Source organism: Apium graveolens, chromosome 9 (assembly GCF_009905375.1).
Source record: "Apium graveolens cultivar Ventura chromosome 9, ASM990537v1, whole genome shotgun sequence".
NCBI lineage: Eukaryota > Viridiplantae > Streptophyta > Magnoliopsida > Apiales > Apiaceae > Apium > Apium graveolens.
In genome coordinates, this window is record NC_133655.1 from 210,655,417 (window position 1) to 210,674,394 (window position 18,978).

The 18,978-nt window shown below is 32.8% G+C and overlaps 1 protein-coding gene across 1 annotated transcript; it reads left to right on the forward strand.

Annotated features, from left to right (window-relative positions):
• Window positions 1-13,361: 13,361 nt before the first annotated feature.
• On the forward strand, window positions 13,362-16,693 carry LOC141684872 (heavy metal-associated isoprenylated plant protein 7-like). Its single transcript, XM_074490010.1, has 5 exons — window positions 13,362-13,549; window positions 14,112-14,286; window positions 14,407-14,612; window positions 16,079-16,169; window positions 16,262-16,693. The coding sequence occupies exons 1-5, from the start codon at window positions 13,541-13,543 to the stop codon at window positions 16,597-16,599; spliced, it is 819 nt and encodes a 272-aa protein (XP_074346111.1). The 5' UTR covers window positions 13,362-13,540; the 3' UTR covers window positions 16,600-16,693.
• Window positions 16,694-18,978: the final 2,285 nt, after the last annotated feature.

The window sequence follows — 18,978 nt, forward strand, 5'->3', positions numbered from 1 at the left end:
CGTTTGACCTAGTTACCATTGACTAAAGTTGACCAAAACTTATCATTTTATAATATTTAGGTAATTATCATATTTTTTATGATATTTATTTAAGAGTTTTTGGGTGGTCATCATTAATGGTGCTTAATCCTTAATTAAAGTAATTAAAGAATGATTAAAAGAAAAGGAAAATATATATTTAATATATATATATATATCAGCTGAGATTTGAATGAATACTAGCTTGTGCTTCCTTCCCACTTGCAAAGAAACACAACCTACTTGCCATGTCATCAATCAATGTGATACACTCCATCCACCATTCATTCCTTCTCAAATCTCTACCATTCAATCCACCCAACTTCTCCTATAAATAAACCCCCACCTCAACCCATTTTCTTAAGTTAAAGAGCCACAAAGTTGCTAGGATTTTTTCAAGAAGTGCTTCTCTTCATCTCTTTCAAATTCTATACATAAACTTCTTCTCAAAAACCTTCTCTCTCTTTTATATACTTACATATATACAAGGTTCTTGAAACCCAAGCTTATCTTCACCCAACCAAGATTTATCCCAACAAGTGAGCTCATCCACTACCACTTCCCGGCCTCCCGAAGGGCTGCCCAAGTTCTACCAAAGTGCCAAAATCCGGCCGAACCTCCGACGAATTTTTTCGGCAAACTTTTCTGACCGTTTTTCAAAAGTGGTTAGTTTTAGCTTCTTATTTGAGTTCTTTGTATTTAAGCTTTGTACTTAACTTCTCTTCTTAAGCTCTAATACAAGTTCTCTTATAAAGGAAGTTCTCGAGGAGAACTTAGATTCAAACTCGGAATTCGAATAAGTACTTGATCTTCATAAAAATCATTCCAACGAGAAGATCTAAAAAGAAAAGTACTTTATCTCCAAGGGGAGATTATATTTGACACAAGTACGAGTTATCCAATTATTTCTTGCACTTTAATTGGATCTTGGCTAAGACTCATTCGTGCTCATAAAATAATTATGAAGTTTCAGTATAATCCCTTCTAGCATCTTTAGTGCTCTCCGGGGGATTATTACTTGTCTCATATAAATACTTCGTAATTTGTCAAATTTTAAAATGGATCGTACGAGTTAGACAATTACTTAACGCTCTTTAATTGGATCTTGTCTAACTAATAACGTACATATAAAATATTACAAAGTAAAAGTGTAATCCCTTCTAACATCTTTAGTGTTCCGTGGGATTATAGCTTGTTTCATATAAACTACTTCGTAATCATCCGTTATTTAAAGATGAATCAAATCCATGAGTTAGCCAATTATTTTAAAGCTCTTTAATTGGATCTTGGCTAACACATATCGTGTATATAAACAATTACGAGACATATCGTATAAGCCCCTTCTAACATATTTCAGTGTTCCTTGGGGTTATTATTCGATATATATAAATTACTCGTAATTATTCGTCTAAACTTCAAAAGCACGATCTTACACCAATTACTTGCACTTCTATTATATGGATCTTGGCTAAGAATCATAAAACTTATACAAGTTCTTGAAGTTAAAAGTATACTTTGACCACATAAGTGTCGAAATATAAGTATACTAAAATCCTTAAGCCTACGAGCGTAAAGGATAAGTTACAATTCCGAGATTGTAACTAAAGTATTCTTCGATTTATAAATACGTAATCGAAAGAAGAAGAATACTAAAGAAGTCATAAGCTATACGTGCTTTATATAAAAGACTTCTCGTATTACTCCACAACTTCATTAAATTTATAAAGGAGTAATTATAAAAATACTTGGACTGCCATTTATTATTCTAAGTCAAGTATTCTTTTTCAGTTTTAATATTCTTATTTGAATATTATATTATTTGTGAGCTAGTACAGTAACATACCAGTTCAAACCATATTTTCTATACTTGGTTTGTTTCGTGGATTGTCTTGTTAGTTTTGTAGTGAGGTGAAGTGACGTGAGGTGATTCTCGTTCTAAGACCCAAGTCCTAGACATATTAACGGGGAGTTAGTAGTCTTCGTACCGTGAAGAAGAGGAAAGACCCAAGACCGGATCACTAAGATCCAAGACCGATAAAAGCTAAGGAAGCCAAGTCCACACAAAGGCTCTACAACAACTTTGATGAAATAACAGGGAGTTATTGTCTAAGATAAGTTATGTAGGTATTATATTTATTTTGAGGTGGTGACCCTTGTGTTACGCACCAAGATAAATATTTGTAAAGGGTGTAAAGGCTTCTCCACCTACTAAAGGAGCGAGTTTATTATAAGGTCAAATCCCGAGTCCGGGAGAGGAGCTCGGGGACTGGAGTAGAGGTGAGCGAATCTATTAGAGGTTACACCATCGCGAACCAGGATAAAATTATCGTGTGGTATTTTCTTTCCTTGCACTTTATCTTCCGTACATATAAACTGCATAACCACTCGGTAAAGTTTTAAAAAGAGATAAAATATTTTTAAAACGCCACAACAATTTTTAAAGTATTAATTAAGCTATTCAACCCCCTTTCTAGCTTAAAATAGCCCTCTTACGGGACCTTACAATATGTTACGAGTATACGAGTTCTTGAATCTCATAGTGTCAACATCCTCAAAGTCATAGACCCAAAACTACTTTCCCTTTGGCACGAAAGACTCGGTCATGCAGGAGTATCTATGATGCGTCGTATCGTTGAAAATTCTGTGGGACATCCTCTTAAAACTCAAAAGATAATATCCCAAGATGAACTTCATTGTTCAGCATGTTCCTTAGAAAAACTGATTGTCCGACCATCCCCAGTTAAGCTTCAAACTGAGTCCCCAAAATTCTTTGAAAGAATTCAAGGTGACATTTGTGATCCTAATCATCCATCTTCTGGTCCATTTAGGTACTTTATGGTTTTAATTGATGCGTCAACTCGATGGTCTCATGTATGCCTACTTACAACCCGAAATACAACCTTTGTCAAATTACTTGCCCAAATAATTAAACTTTGACCTCAATTTTCTGACCATCCCATTAAATCAATCTGATAAGATAATGTTGCTAAATTTACATCTGCAATTTTTAGTGATTATTGTATATCAGTAGGAATCTCAGTTGAACACCCGGTAGCTCACGTACATACACAAAATGGTTTAGCAGAATCCTTAATTAAAAGACTTCAACTTATTGCCCGTCCCTTACTTCTAAGAGCAAAATTACCTATATCTTTTTGGGGTCATGCAATACTTCATGCTGCAAATATAATTAGAGTAAGGCCTTCTGCTTACCACAAACAATCCCCTCAAGAATTGGTTCTTGGTCAAGTACCTATTATATCTCATTTAAAAGTATTTGGTTGCGCTGCCTATGTTCCTATATCACCACCACAAAGAACTAAAATGGGACCTTAAAGAAGAATTAGTATATATGTTAGTTTTGATTTTCCGTCTATTATAAGGCATCTGGAACCATTAACTGGTGATGTTTTTACTGCTCGGTATGCTGATTGTCCTTTTGATGAATCTATGTTCCCTACATTAGGGGGAGATAAAATTTTGCATAAATTAAATTCAGAAATATCATGGAATGCCTTAGGATTAAATGCTATTGATCCGCGTACTAAACAATGTGAATCTGAGGTTCAAAGAATCATACATATGCAAAATATTGCTAATCAAATGCCAAATGCATTTAATGATTCTAGGAATATAGTGAAATCAAAAATATCTGCTGTTAATGCTCCGACCACGATTGAAATCACTGGCAATAAATAAATTTTAGCGGAATTTATTGGTGATTCAAAGCCACGCCAAAAGCGTGGTAGACCTATTGATGCAAAAGATATTGTACCACGAAAACAGAAATTGATTGGAATTGCCCCAGAAGTGGCAAAAGTTTCAGAAAATACCCCAGAAGTGGTATTGCCTCCTGAAGAGGTTCAAGCCCCTGAAGTGGCTGTAACAAAACTCCCAGACGTGGGATTGCCTCCAGAAGAGAATGTTTCCCAAGAAGTGGCAAATGCTTCCACAGAAGCAAAGGTACCTGAAAACTATGAGATCTCATTGAATTATGTCCATAACGCGAAATTACTGGATCGTGGGAGTATTGAGGTTGATGATGTATATGCTTTTTCCGTGGCATCTGAAATTATTATAAACTCCGATCCTGAACCACAAATTGTGGAAGAGTGTGGACACCGAGATGATTGGCCAAAATGGAAAATTCAAGAAAAGCAGAAAAAGCAGAAAAATACAAAAATACATTCACCCCCTGTTTAATTCATTTTCTAACATATGTAATTGATCAAAAGAAAATCATGGAGAGAACAGATGTGACTTTTGATGATGACAAGTGTCCAGGCTTGGAATGCATTGATGATAATGAAGCTGAAGCCCTTGCATTTGAAAATCTCAACATTGACAGTGATTCTGATGAAGAGACTGAAGTCAATGCACAACAGATGAAGTATGAAGAGACTGTTGAACAGGAAAATCATGAAAATAGAAGCTCATCTCATACACCTGAATTTGATAGCACAAACTCGGGGGGGGGAAGAGAAGAAGGATCTACTAGTCGTACAAATAATGAGGAAAATGATGAAGGCACCAGTCAACAAACTCATACCAGAAAATGGGATAGGAGTCACAATCAAAATGCAATAATTGGTGATCCTATTGATGGTGTAAGGACTAGAAGTGCAACTGCTAATGAGTGCCTACATGTATGCTTTCTGTCTCAGGTAGAGCCTAAGAAAACTGAAGAATCTCTAATGGATCCTGATTGGATATCTGCCATGCAAGAAGAGCTAAATCAGTTTGAAAGAAACAAAGTTTAGAAGTTAGTTCATGCACTAAAGAACAGAAGTGTAATTGGAACTAAATGGGTATTCAGGAACAAGATGGATGATAATGGTATAGTTACCAGAAACAAGGCAAGGTTGGTTGCAAAAGGCTATTCACAAGAAGAAGAAATTGATTATGATGAAACTTTTGCTCCAGTTGGAAGACTTGAAGCAATAAGAATTTTTCTAGCATTTGCGGCACATTCAAATTTCAAAGTGTATCAAATGGATGTCAAGAGTGTCTTCCTAAATGGTAAGTTAAAAGAAGAAGTTTATGTGCAACAGCCACCCGAAATTCTTAGAAAGAATTCAAGTTGACATTTGTGGTCCTAATCATCCATCTTCTGGTCCATTTAGGTACTTTATGGTTTTAATTGATGCGTCAACTCGATGGTCTCATGTATGTCTACTTACAACCCGAAATACAGCCTTTGCCAAATTACTTGCCCAAATCATTAAACTCCGAGCTCAATTTTCTGACCATCCCAATAAATCAATCCGACTAGATAATGCTGCTGAATTTACATCTGCAATTTTTAATGATTATTGTATGTCAGTAGGAATCTCAGTTGAACACCCGGTAACTCACGTACATACACAAAATGGTTTAGCAGAATCCTTAATTAAAAGACTTCAACTTATTGCCCTTCCCTTACTCCTAAGAGCAAAATTACCTATATCTGTTTGGGGTCATACAATATTTCATGCTGCAAATATAATTAGATTAAAGCCTTCTGCTTACCACAAACAATCCCCTCAAGAATTGGTTCTTGGTCAAGTACCTAATATATCTCATTTAAAAGTATTTGGTTGCGCTGCGTATGTTCCTATATCACCACCACAAAGAACTAAAATGGGACCTCAAAGAAGAATTGGTACATATGTTGGTTTTGATTATCCGTCTATTATAAGGCATCTGGAACCATTAACTGATGATGTTTTTACTGCTTGGTATGCTGATTGTCATTTTAATGAATCTATGTTCCCTACATTAGGGGGAGATAAAATTTTACATAAATTAAATTCAGAAATATCATGGAATGCCTTAGGATTAAATGCTATTGATCCGCGTACTAAAAATATAAATATGAGGTTAAAAGAATTATACATATGCAAAATATTGCTAATCAAATGCCAGATGCATTTAATGATTCTAGAAATATTGTGAAATCATATATACCTGCTGTTAATGCTCCGGCCAGGATTGAAATCACTGGCAATAAATCAATTTTAGCGGAATTGATTGGTGATTCAAAGCCACGCCAAAAATGTGGTAGACCTATTGGTGCAAAAGATATTGTACCACGAAAACGGAAATTGATTGGAATTTCCCCAGAAGTGGCAAAAGTTTCAGAAAATACCCCAGAAGTGGTATTGCCTCCTGAAGAGGTTCAAGCCCCTGAAGTGGCTGTAACAAAACTCCCAGTCGTAGGATTACCTCGAGAAGAAAATGTTGCCCCATAAGTGGCAAATGCTTCCACATAAGCAAATGTACCTGAAAACTATGAGACCTCAATGAATTATGTCCATAACGTGAAATTACTGGATCGTGGGAGTATTGAGGTTGATGATGTATATGCTTTTTCCGTGGCATCTGATATTATTATAAACTCTGATCCTGAACCATAAATTATGGAAGTGTGTCGACACCGAGATGATTGGCCAAAATGGAAAATTGCGATTCAAGAAGAATTGCAATCCTTGAGTAAGAGAAATGTATTTGGACCTGCAGTCCGAACACCAGCTGGTATAGTCCCTGTCGGGAATAGATGGATGTTTATACGAAAACGAAATGAGAAAAATAAAATTGCGAGATATAAGGCCCGGCTAGTAGCCCAGGGATTCTCTCAAAGACCTGGTTTTGATTACCGGGAAACATACTCTCCTGTGATGGATGGAGTTACTTTCCGTTTTCTAATGGGTATGGCTTGTATGGAAAAACTGGAAATACGTTTGAAGGACGTTGTGACAACATACTTATATGGATCACTTGATAGTGATATTTATATGAAAATTCCTGAAGGATTAAATATTTAGGACACTAAGCCTCGACATTTATATTCTGTTAAATTATAATGATCATTATATGTTTTGAAACAATCTGGTCGTATGTGGTACAACAGGCTTAGTGAATACTTATTAAATAATGGATATGTTAATAATCAAGTGTGTCCTTGTATTTTCATTAAACGATCATCAACTGGTTTTGTTATTATTGCTGTATATGTGGTTGATTTGAATATTTTCGATACTATTGAAGATATTACTAATGCTGCTAACTATTTGAAAAATGAGTTTGAAATGAAAGATCTTGGAAGGACAGAATTTTGTTTAGGTATACAGGTGGGGAGCACTTATCTTCAGGTATATTTGTTCATCAATTAAACTACACTGAAAAGATTCTTGATCGGTTCTACATGGACAAAGCTCATCCACTAACTACACCAATGGTTGTTCGATCACTCGAGGTTGAAAAAGATCCTTTCCATCATAGAAAGCAAGATGAAGAGGCTCTTGGACCTGAAGTTCCATATCTCAGTGCAATTGGCGCTCTCATGTATCTTACAAATAACACATGACCTGGTATTGCATTTGCAGTGAACTTGTTGGCAAGATTTAGTTCTGACCCTACGAAAAGACATTGGGATGAAATCAAACATATATTCAGATATCTTCGAGGGACAATCGATCTTGGACTATTCTTCCCAAACAATTCAAGATCACGGCTAGTTGGATATGCAGATGCTGGATACATGTCAGATCCTCACTTTAGGCGATCACAAACATGTTACCTATTTACATATTATGATACTGCTATCTCTTGAAAGTCTACAAAACAGACTATGACTGCAACTTCATCAAACCACGCAGAGTTACTAGCAATTCATGAAGCAAGCATAGAATGTATTTGGCTAAGGCCGGTCATTCAACATATTCGAGAATCATTCATGTGGATTATCAAGTATTTCAGACAGTCCTACAGTTTTATTCGAGGATAACTCGTCCTGCATCAAACAACTTAAGGAAGGATATATTAAAGGGGATCGAACAAAATATATATTTCCAAAATTAATCTACACTCATGAACTTCAAGAAAATGGCGATATTGATGTCCAACAAGTTCACTCATGAGATAATCTGGCTGATATACTTACAAAGTCACTACCTACATCAACATTTGAGAAGCTGAGAAATAATATGGATATGCGGCGGTTAAAAAGTTTGCTACATCAAAATGTCAAAATGTGAGATATTTTATTCAAGGGGAGGTTGTACTCTTTTTCCTTCGTCAAGGTTTTTATCCCACTGGGTTTTTATTGCAAGGTTTTAACGAGGCAATCAATATTTGCAATAACTCGTATTTGACAATAAGGGGGAGTGTTAAAATATTTGAATAAATATAAAGTGATTGTCAAAACGTATCGAGGAAGTCTCTCAAATCTTGCTGAGGAAGACTTGCACAGTTTCTTAAGAAAGAAACTTAATCAGGAAGACTTGTAAAGCTTATCGAGGAAGACTTGTAAAGCTTATCGAGGAAGTTTTGTAATACTTAATGAAGAAGATTTGAATAGCTTACTTAGTAAGACTTGTAACCAACTACTATAAATCGCTCATTTAGCTAATGAAATGAGATACAACTTTCTCTCCATATCTTTTCTATTCTCCTATACTTTCTCTACATTAAACATATCTAATATTTTCAGCCAAGGTTTATAACAATAAATAAATATTATAAATATTATTTAAAAAATTATCAACTTCAATAGTGCATTTCTATTAACTAAATTTTTAGTCAACTATATTAGCTATACTAACTTAAAACCCGTGCGATGCATAGATTATTTGTTTAATAGAGAATAACGGTTAACCTTAGGAAAATTTTCAAACGTAATAGTTGATTTGAGTGTATTATTATATTTGTTATCCAATTGCTTACTTTCCTAATTCGAAGACATGCAAAATACGTGGTAAGTAAATATTTATTAATAAATGATTATGATTACTTGTTTAAATGTATTTTGGGTTTAAATGTATTTTGGGTGACCTTAGGAAAAGTATCCTAAATTTAACTTTAGGCACCATATTTTCTTTTTAATATTATGCAATTATTTAAAAATATTTAATTTGAATTGAAATCTTACATTTGATCATTTATTTTTTTTAAATGATATGATTTCATGATACATATATTAATACCCGTATATGCTCATGATTTTTTAATAAGAGATATTTGAAATAGACAATAATATTTATTGAACGATATAATTTTATTGATATTACTACATATTTTTACTAAAGAAAGGATTATATTTTAATTAAAAATTAAGTTTTAGTTTGAATCGATGATATATGAATTATATTTAGTTTGACATAAATTTTATTTATCCTGAATCAATAGTTTACAACTGACAAAATTCATTTAAATTTTAATTGTTTTGATTTTAATTTTTAAATCCTGTTCAATATAATAATCTCGTTTTAACTCAGACAAATAGTATATATGATTTTGATAATTTAACTTTTCATAGTATAAGATATCCATATATAATATATATATATATATAATAACTAAATTGTTTGTTATCGTAGAGATTGTTACATAAATTAATTAAATTAATATTAAATTAAAAAATAAGTTAATTTCGATATCAATTTAAATAATTTAAACGTGTAAAAGAATTTAAGAACCTGATGAGGGTAATGCGAGAACGGTCGGAGTCTCGGAGAGGGATTCTAATTAGGTTGTAGAGAATTGTACATAGAATTGGTATTTAATTATTTTTAAATATAGGGTAATTATTTATAATTAGGGGTATGCATGTAAAATCTATTTTAAGGGTAAATCGGTAAATCAAGTATCAAAAAATAGGTACCGACGACCAAACTTCTAATGATTCGCCTATTATATAATAGTATAAATTTATCGAACATGTAGGGACATGCAGTAAGATTACACATCATTGATTACGATATCAAAATAATACATTTCATTTATAATAATTTAAAATAGTAGTTACATATTATTTTTAATATAGTCAATTATTATAGTCAATTTTGTCGAAGTAAATAACTGCTTTACAAAATTCGTTAATTTTTATATAATTATTATTTCATATAATTTTAGTTAATCATCTTAGGTAACACCATTCGAGATAATGTTACCTAAAAGAGAGGTGTTTGGTTTTATTTTTGACCGTGATAAAGTTAAAGCTTATTTTTATTTTATTTTTGGATATGGAGTTAAAGCTTAATTGAATGTAGGTTTTGCTCAATTAGTTGAATATTTGACTAAATTATTAAAGCTGTGTGTGCAATGTATATGCAATTCAAATTTTGTCCACAAGTCAATTATTGTACAATTTGTCAAGTATAAAGGTAATGCCGGTGACATAATTTATTAGCTTCTATTATTCTAAGGTCTAATCTCGGATTTTCATGTCTGTTAATTTATCGACTATGATATCACTACTTCAAAACATATTTTTATACAAATACTATTATAAATGTAACTGTGCGAAACTTAGTTTGAAATATTATATGCACAAACATAATAACGTGACATGCATATCTCAAGTACTATAATTAAGTATATTTTTGAGATAAATTAAACTCACGTCAGTCATCTCATAACACCTAATTACAAAATTGATCATTCGGACCTTTCAATTTATAGATGTAGATCTTGAACCTATGAATTGAACCTATGAATGAAGATATTTCCGATACTCACAAAGAAAAAAGGAAGTGAGTTAGATAAAAAGAAAAACAATTTGGACAAAAAAAGAAGTGACTTGAACAATATTTCAATTTCGCTCTCCATGACCAACTACTTATATCCGCACGTTCATTTAAAATGAAACATATAACTTTGAGGCGGTAAATACCTAAAATCCTGATCTCAACCAACATCTCAATCAAGTTAAATTAACTGGGATGACACAATTATGATAAGCTGCACATATTAATTTGTAAATATAAATTTGATTCCATTTAACAATATTTTTAGGCTATGATGAGTTAAGCATCAAATTGCAGTTAGATGAAATTTTAATTGCTACAACGTATAGTTAGAACAATATTCAATATTTTTATGAGTTTAAAATGACAGAGAAATTTTTCGACAATAAAGAAATGGTAGAGAAATTTTAATAATAAGTTGATAATTTGAGTTAAGAAATTTTTTTATTAATATGATAGAGAAATTTTAGGAGAAAAATAAGATGATAATTTGTGTTAAGAAAAAAGATTATCGGAAAATTCAAAAAAAAAAATCCTTCAAAACAAATTACCATAAAAAAAGCGTAATCTAGAAAAATTGTTTCAATGTCACAGATAATTCTGAGCCTGCTGTTAACAATTTAGAAGCATCTCGAACTATAGAAAAACATGAAAAGGAGATCCGTATCTGTGCTCGAGTATACTTGACCCAGCCAGCAGATCCCAGTGCAGATGTGTGGTCTGGGCTTCCTGGACTTGGACTGTAAACTTAAACAGCCCAGCATTAGAATCTATAAAGTCCCAAGACAAACAAATCCAATCCATAAATGGACTCAAATATGTGAATATGCGATAAGATTAAACAAATCAACTTTAACAACATTAATATAATAAATACTCTATGTGATCTGTGGATCATGGCACGGACACTGGGTCGGGATGTTCGGAAGCGAGGCTCTGTACGATTTGAGTTCAGAATAAAAGGTTTGAGAAGACAGCTTAACTAATATGAACAGACCCACTTAAACAATAAACATTTGCTTCTAAAAATATTTGGGCACAGGTTTAGAGTAGCAATTATCATCCTTTCTGATAATTTATCGAGATAAATAATAAAATATAGAGTAAATTGCACTTTGCACCCTATTATTATGTTTCAAAAACAAATTTGTACCAGAAAATTCAGTTTGCACCCTTATACTTCAACTTTGGGATTCATTATCTACCCCTTTCCAGAATTTTGTTCAATTGGATATGGCAAAACCGGAAATTCAACAAAAATATTAAGTAAATTAATTTTATATCTTTTAAAATAATGTTAAAAATTGAATTTTGATACAAAATTGTAAATTTTTAATTTTTTAAATGATAATAGTAATTTGAGTTTTGATTTCATTTTATATTATTAATTCTAGTATTTTGTAATTCTACAAAAAAATATTTTAACAATTAATTTTGATTATATAACTAAATTTAATTAAGTAGAGTAATAAAAATTTTGAAATTGATATTAAAAAAATGATAATCGAATGTAAAATTAATAGTGTTATTTAAAAATTAAAAATTTATTATTTTATAGTTGCTATAAAATAATATACAATTTTTAATAATATTTGAACAAGCTAAATTTTATTTTGATTAAGTATATTGTTGAATTTCCGGTTTTACCCCTACCCAATTCAACAAAATTCTGAAAAAAGGTGCATAATGAATCCCTAAATTGAAGTATGAGGGTGCAAACTGAATTTCTTAAAGTTCTGGTACAAATTTGTTTTTGAAACATTGTAGTAGGGTGTAAAGTGCAATTAATCCTAAAATATATACCCGAGTTTCATATAATTAAAAAGTTAAGAATTCAATTTCTAATGGTTACAAAATTGATACTCATAATGAGTTAGTCACATAAAATGATGTAGACGTTAAGAATCCATATTTTTTTTGTCCAGATGGCAAGAGCTCAATGAGATTACTCCATATTATTTTATCGAGATGGCAAGAGCTGATACCGTACCAACCTTATGTTGAGAAAAAATAACATATTTTGGTAATAATATTTTAATTATTATGTTGTTTTAATGCATAATGTGAAAAACAGTAGTACTAGATAGGTAGGTGGTCAGGTCAGGAAATGGAAATCATCAAGTTGGGTGTATGTAAAGATAGAAACGGAGAGATCAATCACCTTCTGGTTTTCCCTTTCCTTGCCCACTTGAAAGGCAAATGCAGAATGCTTATCAATTCACATTTGCGTGTCAACCACTTAGTGGCCTCACTATGTATATGTATAAGATTCCACCCCTTTCCCTTGCCATGATCATGATTGACACTCCTTGCCTTTTTGCTTCACATCTTATTATTGGTATGCCAAATATGTTCTGGACGAGTTTTATCGTATTTATCACCTCCCCCTCCGCATTTAAAAGTTTATTATTTCCCGGTACATTTATCTATTTATACTAAAACAAAGTAAACACCCGATAACTCAGCTGATTGAGACCAGAAATTTATAAACTTATATCCTCAAAACTTGAATTCACAAATTTAAGTAGAACGTCACGACAGTGGGACATTATCCTGGACTCTTCCCCAATTAGTTGAGGTAAGATGGCCTGATTTAACTTATCAGCCGATGTTATCAGAGTGACATGCGGGTTTCAGATTTTAAGAAGGGGCACTGGAGTGTAGAGTAGACGGTGGCAGATGGGAAATTAAAATTGTAGTTTGTCCCCATTCTTTTATTACATAACAGTTTCAGACATCTACCACACCGTATAGTAATAGTACCATCCTCGAAATAATTGGAAGCCGACTCTGCAGTGGACCCCACCCTATCACATATACTAGTATTATTCACGTCAGATTTCCAAACATCACCATTCACCTCCCTGCTTAAATGTTCTCCTCCTCCCCTTGTTTATCCCACTACAGTTGAGGTTCTAAAAGATTACTCCTATAAAGGAGTAGGAAAGCTTGGCAAATATAAAGAGAGAGAGATTCACTGAATATCTAAAGAGTGTCTTCTTTGAGAAGCTACATACATGGGTGAAGTAAGTGCACAACTTCTATTTCTCATATTTAGTTCATGCATGTGTGCCTCGTACCATTCATTTCGAACTGTTTTCATGGAGGACAAAGAGCTCGTGTTACTTCATTATTTTTGCATCACAAAATTTGGTTTCTTCGGAAATGGAACGAATGTTACTAATTTGCACATATGTTATAAGTTGATTATCTTAAATGAATTGTGAATATAGTTTATATATGCATGCATATCAATTAGTAGCGACTCTTCCATTCAAAAAGTTTTTGTGTATATTCATGCGTAAAATGTTTCTTAACAATCTCATGAGTCGAAAAACCAAATTTAAGGACTGAAATGCGGATCTACTGCACACTGAATTATTCTTGTGTTTTCTGCCAGTATTATTCGGGAAGTCCTTGGTTTTCAAATTAATTTATTGAGGATATCAGAGTTCTCAGGTTAAATTTGAGAGCTCTGGTAGTACTAGTGTTAGTTGCTAGCTCTTCTGCAATTTAAAGTGTTTAACTACAGTTAGTCTATGTTTCCGGGAGTTATATATGTTTTACTTATAAATTTTGTATTTTAAGGAGAAGAAAGAGGAAGAGAAAAAGGAGGAAGAAAAGAAAGAAGAGGCAAGTAGCGATGCTGGAGAAGAGAAGAAAGAAGATGAAAAGAAGGAAGAAGAGCCTCTTGTCCTCAAGGTGGAAATGCATTGCGAAGCTTGTGCAAAAAAAGTTGCAAAATCTTTGAAAGGATTTCAAGGTATTTTCTCTTTCTACTCCACAAAGTTAATATGTTGCAGTTGTGTTACAACTTGCAACTTAAAAAAGTGTGCATGAAACTTAATTACAAGATTGTATTATTGAACAATAATGCAAACAGGTGTGGAGGAAGTGATGGCAGATTGCAAGGGGAGTAAAGTGGTAGTGAAGGGCAAGGCAGTAGACCCAATTAAAGTGTGTGAGAGGATTCAGAAGAAAAGTGGCCGCAAAGTGGAGATAATCTCCCCCTTGCCAAAACCCCCAGAAGAGAACAAGGACTCGGAAACTAAACCAGAAGAGCCACCAAAAGAAGACAAGAAAGATGAGGTAAACTTCTATTAATCAATTCATGCATTGTATAAATTATTGGTTGATAAGTTGAATTACATAGGAGTTTTCCAGTTTAGACGTTGCCCTTAAAGGCAAGTGAAGGTACATTAGTGTTGCTCCATAGGAATAGATCTTGTTTCTCTCTTATTGACAATTGTGCAGTGTGCCAACATGTGAGTGCTAAGTATTTTGTAATGGTTGGCATGAGTGAGAGCTACAGAACACAGTAGAGGTGAAAGTAAAATCCAAAATCCAAAAAGATTTCACACTAGGTGGACGGTGGTGGACACATTTTACGAGAAAATTTAATATTATCAAAGAAATACGAGTGTCTCATATCATACATACATTCTCCTTATTATAATATGTATCATATTATTCTCCTAGGGTGAGAAACACTTCAATGCTGTTTGGTTAATATATTTATAAGGTTAATATATTTATAAACTGAGAAATTATTAATTGATGACCCCATGCTAGCAACATCAAAGTATATTAGCCTATAGTGACATGTTGACTTAGGTGCAGAATGCATATCGAGGTCTTCCCGGTGTTTGAAACTAGATAAACTTGTTGTTCATATCGAGAGGTTTATTGACAATAATTTCTTCAAATTTACAATATAATTTAACGGATAAATGTCAGGTAATATGTAGCGAAACATTGCAAAAGGAAAAACGGAATACAAAATTTCAGAGATTACTAGACATTACTGAGTTAAGATAACTCTTCAATTCATTTTATTATTTCACACATTTGGCTGTCTTTCCTTGCACCCTTGGTCACACTAACACATGTTACATTTCACACTCTTATTTATAGGCCCACAAAAGAGCTACTTATAATTCTAAATAGTTTTTTTAACTTCATAAACAATTTATAATTTTTTACTGCTCTCTGTATGGTTCTAAAGCTATGACATGGCTTAATTTGTTCCTTAGTTTCTTTTAACACTTTCTAAGAGGTTGAAATTTTCCAAATATCTAGTAGAATTTTTGTGTGTTAATAATGACTTTAATCGCACCACTGTTGAGGAAGAAGAGCACAATACCTGTAGAGCTGTAAATCAGCAAAAATTTACAAAATCATAATAAACTAGTGTTTAGTGGAATTACATAAAAGTCTGTTGTCTTGCAAGTTTAACTCAATAATGTTTTGTTTTTGTAGCATGATTGGTTTAAGGTAACAACTAAATGTGCCTGCAGTAACACTGCCTTGTAAATGTGCCTTGGTTACCTATTATCCATACCAGATAAAATGCTACTACTTCTGGGCAACGAAGAACGAAAGTATATATAACATTAGCAGAAACTAGAAAGTGCCGCAACAAAATTATGCAGTCCTAGTAAAGAATTTTTTTAAAGAAGTAGTATTAGCTATATATAGTTTACCATATTACAAGTTTATGTTTACAAGTTTTAAAACTTATGCAGTTCAACTAAATCATTTATGTTTCTTTGCAGCCTCCTCCAGTTATAACCTTAGTGCTAAAAATAGGAATGCATTGTGAAGCATGTGCTCAACTTTTGCAGAAGCGAATTCGGAAGATTAAAGGTATTTCAACTAGTAAATTGTTCTTTCTCTTGAAAGTATAATGCACTCCTCCTTTATTAGTTTAACAAAGTGTGTAAATTTTTCTTGAAAAGGTGTTGAGTCAGTCACGACGGACTTAGCAAATGATCAAGTAACTGTGAAAGGTGTACTCGATCCGGAAAAGTTAGTGAATGATGTGTACAAGAAAACCAGAAAGCAAGCAACTGTGGTGAAGGATGAAGAGAAAAAGGAAGAAGAGAAGAAAGAAGAAGAAAAGAAAGAAGAATCTAAAGAAGACGAGAAGAAAGAAGAAGAAGCCAAGGAAGATGAAGATAATAAAGCAATGGAAATGAGAAGGAATGAATATTATGGTCCCAAGTACTACAGCGAGTATTATTCTGCCCCTGAAATGTTCAGTGATGAGAATCCAAATGCGTGCTCTGTTATGTAGCCAATGTGATGGCAATTTTTCCATGTACTTATAATTAATAATAAGATTTATGTCTGTGACATTTGAGACTTAATGCAATCTTGTAGTTTGCGTATTTGAGAGCAAATTTCACTAACCTCTTCACAATGTTCATATTCATGTTCAAATGAGCTTGTTCTGTTGGATAACCAAACCAACCATGCTCGTATGTCCTACACGGAAGTAGAAACTGTGAGGAGTAAGATGTATGTTATCTTTTATACATTCACTCCGGCTTCTCGTTTGTTCCACCTAAAATGCAGGATCATGTGTAAATTATGCTTGTAATTGTAATTTGTAAGTGTGGATATCATAAAGATGCGCATAACCTTAAATCACTATTTCTATTCTACTTCTGGTATAAACCATGAAGGCATTCTTGATAAGAGCGAGTTACAACCTTTGAGGGCTAAAGTTCGAATCTGTCAGATATTACAGAGTGTGATGGTGGGTTTGGATTAGTGGAGGGTTGAATTTAAGATTCCTTAGCCAATTTTAGAGCAGCAGCACGCCAGCACCGGAAAAACTTTGGATTCAATTTTTATGTTTCTATCATGAAAGGATATGAATTGTAATTCACACTTAGGCATTCTATATGCCTCTTGTACATCATTAGGTCGCTCTCGTGGTCCATTTTTTTTTCTTTATAAAGCCAAGTCGAATAATCGTTCAGCATCCATTAAATAGAAAGACATGCACGGGCATACTGTATGCTAAAGATTGTGAGATTTGTACATACAAAGCTTTCATCTGTTACTTTCTGATGTCTGAATTTCGTATTGCTAAGGAGGAATAACAAGAAGATATTTTTGAAGAAAAAAGATGAGGAAGGCATCTCATTGTATTCAAACAAAAACATGATTCCGAACGCTTTTCGGAACCCATTAGTAGAATTTTTCTGGCCTATTGGGAATTATATTGCTCAGCAAAAAGTTTGGAATATGCAAGTTACAGAAGAATGCTTTTATAAAGGACAAAGTAGGGATGTAAAGTTGATTTATTGCATAATGCTTTCAGAATTTCAACTTATTGCTTCACCTTATTCGTTACAGCTTTTCTCTCCAATTGGTTAAAGAACTCATACTTATAATGAATTTCAAGTCATGGACTACACCAATGATTTCGTCTATTACATATTAGTACAGAGTGTGTTAAAAGAATGAGCAGTCATTAAGCCACTAGTAATTGGATTATGACCAGAGAACCGAACTGTCAATTTAAAACTCCAATTCTAGTGTTATTTGTTGTGTGAATCTTACGGAGTTATTGAACTTATTTGAGGTGGCTTGGAGCAAGTACAAGTAAGAAAAAAATGATAAAAATAGCTATATTTTTAAAAATGATTAACCAAAATAAATATTCTGAAAAATAATTATATATATATAATTATTGAATATTTGAGGTGTATCTCATATATATATATATATATTATATATATTGAATACTTCACTTACATTTAAGACCCAACTGTCCGGTATCTTATAGGCTAAAGTTGGTCAATTTTCGGGAAAAAAAATTATTCTTGTTAATTTTATACAAAAAATAGGCTAAACTTGTCATTCACCCTCCAAGTAGAGGTGGCCAAAAGGGCGGGTCGGCTCGGCCCGACTCACCTTGACTCGCCTTTGAACTCGTATAAAATTGGCTCATTTCGGGCCGGTTCAAACTCGGCACGACCCTGAAATAATGGATGCGGAGTTCACGAGTTTATATAAGTTCACGAGGCTCCAAGTGATTCCTTAAATAAGGTTCTTATGTTAAAATTTAGGTTATTTGACAAAAATTTATCGATCCAATGATATCTTAATGATGTCGACATCCTCTTCAAGCCTTATTGTTAAGTCGTATCTCTCCTTGCCTTATTTTTTATACTTCCTCAGTCCCACCTAATTATTATTGTTAATTATTATTGTTTCAGAGAGAGTGTCTGAAACGCATTTTAATATGAATTTAAAGTATAGTTCTATAATTTTTTTTAAAAATTTTCTTTTTCTAAACAAAAATTGAATGCTTAAAATTTTTATTCAGAAAAAGATTCTTTTTTTAAAGTTATAGAACTATACTTTCTATTCATCTTAAAATGTGTGCCGAACACTCTTTTATAAATGATAACAATTGGGAGGGACGGATGGAGTATTATATAATAAATTATCTTACACACCCTATTTCTATTTCTATCTCTACTATATATTATATTTAAATGATGAAAAACAACCTTTAAGAATAATATATTAAATATACAGCGAGAAGGCACATTTTTGAAATTAAAATTAGTTAAATATGTTATAAGTTAATCTCCAAAGAGACTTCTTATTTCTATTTTAAACATGTTATAAAATACTAGCGCCCAGAGATTTAATA

Coding starts and splice junctions, on each gene's coding strand:
- LOC141684872 (XM_074490010.1), top strand. Junction 14,287..14,406: donor ATCTTTGAAAGGATTTCAAG/GTATTTTCTCTT, acceptor TAATGCAAACAG/GTGTGGAGGAAGTGATGGCA. Junction 16,170..16,261: donor GCGAATTCGGAAGATTAAAG/GTATTTCAACTA, acceptor TTTCTTGAAAAG/GTGTTGAGTCAGTCACGACG.